Source organism: Chiloscyllium plagiosum, unplaced genomic scaffold (assembly GCF_037043375.1).
Source record: "Chiloscyllium plagiosum isolate Xiang-an unplaced genomic scaffold, Cpla_swu_hap1 HiC_scaffold_12, whole genome shotgun sequence".
NCBI lineage: Eukaryota > Metazoa > Chordata > Chondrichthyes > Orectolobiformes > Hemiscylliidae > Chiloscyllium > Chiloscyllium plagiosum.
The window spans coordinates 11,731,423-11,742,304 of NW_028270150.1; the positions used below are offsets into that span (position 1 = coordinate 11,731,423).

Consider the following 10,882-nt stretch of genomic DNA (forward strand, 5'->3'; position numbering starts at 1 on the left):
CCAAATCGATGTGTTTGTTAATAAAGTTCTGTTTTGAATGCCAGGCCTCTAGGAATTCCTGTGCATGTAGTTTAGTCTATCCCAAGATTGATGTACTGTCTCAGATGAACTGGTACCACTAATTGTCTGTGTGTAAGAGTACTCATGATAGTCGGTCATGTCGTTTGGTGGCTGGTTGGTGCTCATGTATCCTGGTGGCTAGTTTCCTGCCCGTTGTCCAAAGTAGTGTTTGTTGCAGTCCTTGCAGGGTATTTTTTATATGAATCACTGGATCCCTTATTATCAACATTCTAGGGACTACCATTGACCAGAAATTCACCCAGGTTTGCAACATAAACACAATGGTTACAAGAGCAAATCAGAGGCTAGGAACACTGCAGTGAATAACTCACTTCCTGACTCCCCAAAACATATCCTCTATCTACAAGGCACAAGTCAGGAGTGTGATGGAATACTCCTCACTGGCATGGAGGGATACAGCTTCAACAACACTCAAGAAGTTTGATCATCCAGGACAAAACATGATTGACACCACATCCACAAGCATCCACTCCATCCACCACCAATGTTCAGTAGCAGCAGTGTGTACCATGTACAAGACTCGCCTAATTCCAAACCCAGCCCCACTTCCATCGAGAAGGACAAGGGCAGCAGAAACATGGGAACCTGCAGGTTCCTGTCCAAACCACTCACCATCCTGACTTGGAAATATATCACCATTCCTTCACTGTTATTGGGTCAAAATCCTGGAATTCCCTACGTCATAAGATTGTGGGTCTACTTACAACTTATGGACTGCAGTGGCTCAAGAAGGCAGCTCACTACCACCTTCTCAAGGGCAACTAGGGATGGGCAACAAACACTGGCTCAGCCAGTGACACCCGCATCCCATGAATAAATAAAAAGGGGCCTGAAATTAATGAAGTCAACCTGAAAAGCTTGTGTTTCCTTTCCCTTATGTTGCCGTGATTGTTAAATCTCGGTGTGACATGAACAACCTGGTACAAATCTGATAAATTTAGATGACCTTTTTTTTTTGTCCAAGGTTAATTAACTTTGTGGAGCAGATAACCACAGGCGTGATTCTGTATAAAGGAGCAGCCGTTACCAGACGCAGACAAAGACACATCTCCCACCGACAGGATGAAGATACTGATTGTTCTCAGTGTCCTGCTCACTCTCTCCAGCGCCAAAGTCCTTTCGCGATGTGAACTTGCTCGCATTGTAAAGAATTCCATACTGGTTGACTTCACCGAGTACAAAGTTGCCGACTGTGAGTAACATCCTCTCTGTTCTATTTAAGCCGTACTGAATGCCCTGACAAGTTGAGACAGTTGTATTCTCCTGTAGTTCTGTCAGTCAGTGGGTGAGTGTCTGGTTGGTGGGGACAGTGAACGTCTGAGTCTGGTCTGGACTGAGTAACTTGCTCTTTAGTTTAAACTCTGCAGGAGCAGGAATAGACTGGATGTTGGATGGTTCTTTTTGCAGAGAGTCATGAGCCTCTGGGTTACATTGTTAACTGGTGCACTGCTACTGACTGTCCACCTCCAACAAGGAGCTGACTGGTACCTGACTGGGGCAGAGACCACCTTCTGCAGAAGGGTATTATCATTGTAGTAACACGTGTGTTCCCTGTGATCTCCTGGATTGGTTTTGATCAGCTGAGGGGATCCAGAAGGATTCTTTCTGAGTATTGTTCCCTTCATTGTCTCTGGCGAGGGGAACAAGGGACAATCGGTTACGGTTGCTCCATGGGGAGGTTTTAATGACTTCTCCTTCTGAACCGAAAGCACTGACAGCAGAGGGTCAATAGACAATAGGTGCAGGTGTAGGCCATTCTGCCCTTCGAGCCTGCACCGCCATTCAATATGATCATGGCTGATCATTCCTAATCAGTATCCTCTTCCTGCCTTATCTCCATAACCCTTGATTCCACTATCTTTGAGAGCTCTATCCAACTCTTTCTTAAATGAATCCAGAGACTCTGCCTCTGGGGCAGAGCATTCCACACAGCCACCACTCTCTGGGTGAAGACGTTTCTCCTCAGCTCTGTCCTAAATGGTCTACCCCGTATTTTTAAGCTGTGTCCTCTGGTTCGGCACTCACCCATCAGCAGAAACATGTTTCCTGCTGCCAGATTGTCCAATCCTTTCATAATCTTATATGTCTCAATCAGATCCCCTCTCAGTCTTCTGTGACTATGGCAAGCCACAGAGCCTAGTGTCCTCACAAATACATTTCTCCAAATAATAATAATCTCAGGATCCTGATGTAGGTCACACCTGATCAGCTCGCTGGCCAAATTCTACTCATTTACTTTGACTGGTCATTTATATTTCTCCTAAGCCAACAGAAAGGCACAACTACAATCTAACAGGATACAACAAAGGAGATAGTGAGGACTGCAGATGCTGGAGAAGTCAGTGTTGATAAAGTGTGGTGCTGGAGAAAACACAGCAGGTCAGACAGCATCTGAGGAGCAAGAGAGTCAACGTTTTGGGCTTAATCCTTCTTCAGGACTGTGGAGGGGGCTGAGAGACAAATAGGTGAGGGAGGATGGGACTAGGGGAAAGATAGGTAGGATGGCGATAGGTGGGCGAAAGTGGGTGGTGATGGTGAGAGGTGACTGGGAAGTGTTGGAATGGATACGTGGGAAGGAAGCTGGAGAGGTAGGACAGGTCAAGAGGGCGGAGCTGAGTTGGAGGTTCGGATCTGATCGGTGGGGGGAGGGGAGATTTAGAAACTGGTGAATTCAGTGTTGAGGCCGTGTGGAAAGGAAATGTTTACTGTGGATTGTCTCCATTCTGTCAGGTGTAGTGTGAGTCATATGAGGGCTTGTTCTGTGTTCTAACCTACAGTGTTCTCTGTCCATTTTAATTCTAGGGGTGTGCTTGGCCTACTATGCAAGTGGGTACAGTACATTGGCAGTACAATATGAGAGAGACTGTAAGGGAAAGATCTGGTCAGGAGACTATGGGATCTTTCAGATCAGCAGCAAACAGTGGTGCGCAGATGCCATGTTTCCGAATGGTACAAATGAATGCCACATGAACTGCAACTGTAAGTGAATTAGCACAATGCAAAATCCAAAATGATTTTCTCATTATTTTCCTTACAAGACCATGTCGCTGGAGAGCTGACTCTATCTCTATTTGCTATATTACAAATTAGATTAAGTGATAGTGGAGAGTTTTAGAGATTTTACTACAGGGAAACAGGCTGAAAATAACTCCACAAAGGCAGGTATTCCAGCACCGGCCTGCGTCAGGCTTTGTTAACACAGGAACAGTCCTTGACCACGGTGCCACCTCATCAGAGTCAGGTACTGCAGTGTCAGGATCTCTGACATGCCTGTTTATATCTGTCAGCCAGGGCTCCCTGATTGGACCAATCAGCCAATTTAACAGCCTCAATCAGGGAACTCAATATTCTATGAAGACCAGCTGGCTGGCCTCATTCCAGTCACTGTACAAGCCCTTCAGCCCATTACTGTTTGCACCGATCATCAACCATGCATCTATTCTAATCCCATTTCTAGCACTTACCCCATAGCCTCTCAAGTGATCATTTAAATATTTCTTAAATGTCTTGAGGGTTCCTTCTTCTTCCACCTATTCTGACAGTGGATTTCATACAAAAGCAACCCTCTCAGTGGGAATTTTTGGTTCAAATCCCCTCTAAACCACTTCCTCCTTACCTTACAACTATGCCTGATGGTCATTGACCTCACTACTAAGGGAAAAGGTTTCTCCTTATCGAGCCTAACTCTGTACACCTCTGATTTGGAAGTGCCAGTGTTGGACTGGGGCGGACAAAGTTAAAAATCACACAACGCCAGGTTATAGTCCAACAGATTTTTTTGGAAGTACTAGCTTTCAGAGTGCTGCTCCTTCATCAGGTAGTTGTTCACATAGCCTGGTGTTGTGTGATTTTTAACTTTGTACACCTCAAGCAGCTCATCTTCTTTGGCTCCTCTCCAGTCTCTCTTCCTACTCAATCTCTCTAGGCCAAGCAACATCCTGGTGAATCTTCTCCACACCTTCTCTACTGCAATCACAACCTTCACATTGAGTGGTGACAAGAACTGCACACAGTACTCTAGATGTGGCCTAACTAATGTTATATACAACTGCTTGCTCTTGTAGGCAGTGCCTTCACTAATAAAGGTAAGTATGCCTTCTTAACCACCTATCTACTTGCCCTGCCGCCTTCAAGGATCTATGTAGATACATAGCAACGTCTCGCTGATCATCTGCACTTCCTTGGGTCCTTCCATTCAATGTGTACTCTCTTGCTTTCTGATGTTCTTCCAAAATCCATGACCTAACAATTTTCCGGATTAAATTCTATCTGTCACTGTTCAACTCATCTGCACCATCCTGTAATGTCTCAGTCTTCCTTCCTTATTATTTGCCATGCCACCAATTCTTGTGTCATCTCTACATTGACCGATCATAACGTCAACATTTGTGTCGAGTGTGAATTCAAAGAAAATACATTTCAAAGGTGGTAAACCCTCTGAGGTGATTACCATGACGAAAGGATGAACCACTTGGGTCACCTTATTGTTTTACACAGAGAGTGAGGGGTGATTGAATAGACATAACAAATACTCTTGGTGATGTTTCCTGAGAGAATACATCTACACAGCATCAATAGAAGATGCTAACCAAGGAATCAGTTCCAACAGTAGTCCCTCATGGGACTGGGAATCACTGGTCAGGTCAGCATTTATAACTTGTGAAAAGGTGCAAGTGTATAACTTTAAAGGGAAGTTCAGAGTGAAGCAGATTGTCATGGGTTCAGAATCACTGCGCGGTTCATGTGGCTAAGGATGAGAAATTCCCTTCTCTAAAGGACATTCCTGAACCAGGTGTGTTTTGTGGTAGTCTCATGGTCACCATTACTGGCACGAGCAATTTGTTTAGACCTCATTAAATTCAGAATGTTTAACAACCTGTCAGCCATGGCGGGAGTCCTGATTTCCCTGGATCATTGGTCTCATTCTCTGGATGACCAACCCAATGAGGTACCCACAATCTTAGTGGATACCAAATTAGAAGTAACTCTTTACCTGGGAACAGGTGAGAACGTTGACCTCTCCACCATAAATAATAGTTGTGGATCAATATTTACGATATCGGCAACATAGAAATTTCTCAATCTGTATCAAAACACAACAGATTTAAACTCTGATTCTAACACCACATTTCTTTGCTCACTATAGTATTCCTGAACGAAAATACTAATCTACAAACTGACATCGATTGTGCAGCAGTGATCGTGAATCAACAAGGAATGCAGGCCTGGTATGTTACAATAGAAATTGTACCTTCTCTCACTTTGTAGTGATGTATCTATTTTGTAATGGATTGATGGGATGTTACTGGTTCCTGTATCCAGGTTATAAACACTGTAATGACGTTGAGGCCACACACATCAACCCCTACTGTGAACAGATATTTCAAGTATCAGTTAGGAAAGGGTTTCAGAGAGCTTGTAAATGAACAGTGTATTATAAGACCATAAGACACAGGAGCAAAGCTTAAACCATTCAGCCCATTGAGTCTGCTTTGCCATTCAATCATAGCTGATTCGTTTTTCAACCCCATTCTCCTGCTTTCTCCCCCTAACCTTCGATCCCCTTGGTACTCAAGAACCTATCTATCTTGGTCTTAAATATACTCAATGACCTGACCTCTACAGAGAGAGAAATAGGAGGGTGGAGGTGAGGGTGGGGGTAAGATAGCTGGGAAGGTGATAGTTCAGTACAGGTGATTGTGATAGGTTGGTGAAGAAGGTGGAGCAGATAGGTGGGAAGGAAGATGGACAGTAGGACAGGTCAAGAGGACAGTGCCAACTTGGAGGGTTGGGTCTGCGATGAGGTGGGGAGGAGGGGAGATAAGGAACCTGGTGGAATTGATGTTGCGGTCGGAGGGTCCAAAGGCAAAAAATGAGACGTTCATCCTCCAGTGTGGTAGAGTGTTACAGAGAAAATGTGTAATAGAGTGTGTTATGATGAGGAGTGTGTTGTAGAATGTTACAGTGAGGGTGTGTTACAGTGAAGGTTTGTTGTTGAGTGTTGGAATGAGTGGTGTGTTATAGAGTGGTACAGTTGAGGGTGGGTTATACAGTGTGACAGTGAGGATGTGTCATAGAGTGTTACAGTGAGGGTCTGTTACAATGAAGGTGCGTTGTCGAGTGTTGGAGTGAGTGGTGTGTTGTAGTGTTACAGTGAGTCAAAGAGAGTGCTGTGGTGTAGAAGTGGAACAAAGATTGTTGCAGTGAGATAAGTATTACTGAACATTATAATGTAAACATGTTAAAACCAGATTTCATGGTGAGAGAGTGTTACAGAGAGTTTTACAGATGCTGATTGGTTACCCCAACATTGCTGCAGAGATTGATTTGTTACTGCCTCCTCCCTCAGGTGCATTAGGAGGAGAGAGTTTAATCGCAGGGAATTTCTGGTGAATTAGACTCTGTTCCTGGCTCAAATGGAGTATTTCACTTCAGGAAAAATGTGAAGGCATTAGAGATGGTGCAGAAAAAGACAATGAGAGTGCTGCCAAGTCTAAGGAGTATCGCTTTTAACCGGATGGGGTATTGTCTTTGGAGCAGAGAACATTTAGAGGAGATCTAGTCCAGGAATCATAAGGAATCTGGTTAAAGTAAATAGAATAGTTGATCACTTTGCAAGAAGGATCAAAATCCAAAGGACACTAACTGAGGATGATTTGCAAAAGAAGGGGATATGAGGGAAAGCATTCCTGGTAGTGAGTGTTTAGTGACTGTCAATGGAGAACTGGATAAATACCTGAAGAGAGACATTTTGTGGATTGAACGTATAAAGGCAGAGGAGTGTCATAGAGTCATCGAGATGTACAACAAGTGAACAGACCCTTCAGTCCAACTTGTTCATGCTGACCAGATATCTTAAACAAATATAGTCCCATTTGCCAGTATTTGGCCCATATCCCTCCAAACCCTTCCTATTCACATACCCATCCAGATACCTTTTAAATGTTGTAATTGTATCAGCCTCCACCACTTCCTCTGGCAGCTCATTCCGTACACGTACCACCCTCTGCATGAAAAGGTTGCCCCTGAGGTTCCTTTTAAATTTTTCCACCTCATCTTAAACCAAGGCCCTCTAGTTTTGGTTTCTGGTACCCTAGGGATAAAGACGCTCCAGGGAAAACAGCCCCAGCCTATTCAGCCTCTCCATGTAGCTCAAAGCCTCCAACCCCAATAAAATAATTGCAAACCTTTTCTGAACCCTTTCAAGTTTCACAACATCCTCCCTATAAGAGGGAGGTCAGAACTGAATATGGTATTCCAAAAGTGGCCTAACCATTGTGCTGTACAGCCGCACAATGACCACCCAACTAGGAGAGTTGATCTCTTAGTAAACAGACATAGATATGAGGGGGCAGCTGGCTTCCTTCTGTGCCCGAGCTATAGTTCCAAGACTCTATTTGCCCATATTTTGTTGGAACAATATAGAACACGTATTTAGAAATACATGGAGATTCCTAATGATTGGGTACAGATCTCATGGGAGAGTCTGGTATTGGCTAATTGAGAATAATTCCTCGTACATTCCTAGAATTAGTGACACATTTGGTGTTCTCAGTGAGAAGTATATCAGACTCAAAATGTTAAGTCTGTTTTCTCCCTCCTCAGATTGTTGCAAGACCTGCAGAGTTTCTCCAGCACTTTCTGTTTTAATTTTAGGTCACTGGCATCTGCAATATGTTGCTTTTTGCTCTGCATGGGGAATAATTCCTAAATCAGCTCTTTATAGATTACTTTACCCTCAGATGAGTCAGCACCTTCAGGGGAAGAGGGTGTGGACATGATTTCAGGGGGCAGAGAAAGGTAATCCCAATGCCTCCAGTCAATTTTTCAAAAAAAGGCCGTATGTCTTACTGATTGACTCATGTTTTCTGATGTTTGGTTTTGCAGGCCTTCCTGGGTTGACCACTGTAAGGGGAGATGGATTGATTATTACACATTCTTTTGCTTTTGGTAAAGATGGAGGAAATCGTGCTGATCAAACCCTCCCACTCTGGCATTTCAGACCATGGGACACTTTCACTATCTCGTTCTGCATTGTTAAAACAGCTGGGAAGCCCAAACATGAATTGGTTCTGTCACATCTCACTGAAATAAACTAATATCAAAACACTGGTGTTTCACTCCATGAAATAATAGAGATCAATCTTCAAGTGGGGGAGTTTTAATTACAAAGGAATATTAATGAATTTGGAATTCCTGGTTCCTGAGATGACGGGACTGAGGCAGGAGGAGAAGTTGAATCAGTTAGGATTATGTTCAGAAGAATAAGGGGAGATCTAATAGAAACCCATCAATTCTAACAGGTAAGCATGCAGGTACAGCAGGTAGTGAAGAAGGCTAATAGCATGCTGGCCTTCATAACAAGAGGGATTGAGCATAGAAGCAAAGAGGTTCTTCTGCAGCTGTACAGGGCCCTGGTGAGACCACACCTGGAGTACTGTGTGTTGTTCTGGTCTCCAAATTTGAGGAAAGACATTCTGGCTATTGAGGGAGTGCAGCGTAGGTTCACGAGGCCAATTCCTGGAATGGCGGGACTACCTTACACTGAAAGACTGAAGCAACTGGGCTTGTATACCCTTGAGTTTAGAAGACTGAGAGGGGATCTGATTGAAACATATAAGATTATTAAAGGTTTGAACACTCCGGGGGCAGGAAACATGTTTCCGCTGATGGGTGAGTGCCGAACCAGAGGACACAGCTTAAAAATACGGCGTAGACCATTTAGGACAGAGATGAGGAGAAACTTCTTCACCCAGAGAGTGGTGGCTGTGTGGAATGCTCTGCCCCAGAGGGCAGTGGAGGCCCAGTCTCTGGATTCATTTAAGAAAGAGTTGGATAGAGCTCTCAAGGATAGTGGAATCAAGGGTTATGGAGATAAGGCAGGAACAGGATGCTGATTAAGGATGATCAGCCATGATCATATTGAATGATGGTGCAGGCTCGAAGGGCAGAATGGCCTACTCCTGCACCTATTGTCTATTGTCTATTGACTGGACAGGGTAGATGAGGGAGGGTTATTGATGATCAGGGGCATTCGGGACCAGGGATCACAGTCTGAGCAAATGGGGTAAACTGTTTAGGACTGAGATGAGGAGAAATTTCTTCACCCACAGAGTGGTGAACCTGTGGAATTCTCTGCCACAGAAAGTTGTTGAGACCAAAACATTGAACAATTTCAGGAAGGAGCTGGATATAGCACTTGGAGCTAAAGAGATCGAAGGATGTGGGGGAACAACAGGAACAGGCTATTGAGTTGGATGATCAGCCATGATCATAGTGAATGGCAGATCAGGCCCGAAGGGCCGAATGGCCTACTCCAGTTCCTATTTTCCATATTTTTTGCGATGAGGGAACTGCTATTGAGATCATCTGAAAATTTAATCAGTTGAATTAGAATGAATCACTATTAGTTTATGGTCACATGTACTCAAATGAGTGCAATGAAAAGTTAACAAGTTGCCACTTAGGTGCAAAGGTACATAACTCCTAAGTACAAATTCTTACAGAACAAAAAATCAGAAAAATAAAGAAATAAAACGTTCAGAATAACAGTCCTTCCAATCCAATCCACTCCACACCTGATCACCTCATTCCAATTTGTTCAAAGTTTAAATTCAAACAAATCTGTTTGGCAATCTGTTTGGCAAAACCTCTCTTGTGGACCTTTCCCCTCCAATGAGTTGCTTAAATGTCTACTACCATTCATGACTGGATGTGACAGAGTTGGAGAACTCAGCTTTATCTGTCAATTGTGGGATTACAATTGTCCAGCAGTCACTTAAATGTCCCTAGTGTCTCTGATTCTACTACCACCGCAGGCAGTGCATTTCACACACCCCTCACTCTGTGTAAAGAACCTACCTCTGACATCACCCTGATACCTTCCTCCAAACACCTTAAAATTATGACCCCTTGTGACAGCTATTTCTGCCCTGGGGAAAAGTCTCTGGCCATCTGCTCTATCTATGCCTCTCATCACCTTGTACACCTCTATCAAGTCATCTCTCTTCCTCCTTCTCTGCAGCTTGAAAAGCCCTAGCTCACTCAATCTCTCTTTGTAAGACATGCCCTCCAATCCAGGAAGCATTCTGGTAATTCTCCTCTGAACCCTCTCTAAAACATCTACATCCTTCCTATAATGAGGTGACCAGAACTGGACACAATATTCCAAGTGTGGTCTAGCCAGGGTTTTATAGAGCTGCAGCAAAACCTCACAGCTATTAATCCCCCTGTTAATGAAAGCCAAAACACTATACACTTTCTTAACAACCTTGTCAACTTGGGTGGCAACTTTGAGGGATCCATGTAGGTGTACCCCAAGATCCTGCTGTTCCGCCATACTGTCAAGAATCCTGCCTTTAACCCTGTATTCAGCATTCAAATTCAACCTACTAAAAAGAATCACTGCGCATTTATCCAGGTTGAACTCCATCTGTGACTTCTCAGCCCAGCTCTGCATCCTGTCAATGTCTTGTTGTAGGCTACAACAACCCTCAACACTATCTCTAACACCACCGACCTTTGTGCCATTGGCACATTTACTAACCTACCATTCCACTTTCTCATCCAAGTCATTTATAAAAACTATAAAGAGCAGAGGCCCAAGAACAGATCCCTGCGGGGCATCACTGGTTAGTGGAGGAAAGTTCCATTGATGCATTCAAGAAGGCACTGAGGAATGAGTACTTAAATAGAAATAGTTTGCAAATTAAGGGGAAAAGGCAGGAGACTGACACACATTTAAAATACATGAAGGTTTAAATGACCTCTTTTTGCACAGTGCCACTTTTGTGATTCTGTA

The 10,882-nt window shown here is 43.8% G+C and overlaps 1 protein-coding gene across 1 annotated transcript; it reads left to right on the forward strand.

The window, feature by feature from the left end:
- Positions 1 to 1,115: 1,115 nt before the first annotated feature.
- LOC122555588 (lysozyme C-1-like) lies at positions 1,116 to 8,190 on the forward strand. The gene is made up of 4 exons (XM_043701614.2): positions 1,116 to 1,273; positions 2,884 to 3,060; positions 5,228 to 5,309; positions 7,969 to 8,190. The coding sequence occupies exons 1-4, from the start codon at positions 1,144 to 1,146 to the stop codon at positions 8,033 to 8,035; spliced, it is 456 nt and encodes a 151-aa protein (XP_043557549.1). The 5' UTR covers positions 1,116 to 1,143; the 3' UTR covers positions 8,036 to 8,190.
- The last annotated feature ends 2,692 nt before the right edge of the window (positions 8,191 to 10,882 follow it).

Excerpts from the sequence above, each read along its gene's own strand:
- LOC122555588 (XM_043701614.2), top strand. The coding sequence starts at position 1,144 with ATGAAGATACTGATTGTTCTCAGTGTCCTGCTCACTCTCTCCAGCGCC. Across the intron at positions 1,274-2,883 it reads CGAGTACAAAGTTGCCGACT|GGGTGTGCTTGGCCTACTAT; the intron begins GTGAGTAACATC and ends TTTTAATTCTAG. Across the intron at positions 3,061-5,227 it reads ATGCCACATGAACTGCAACT|TATTCCTGAACGAAAATACT; the intron begins GTAAGTGAATTA and ends TGCTCACTATAG.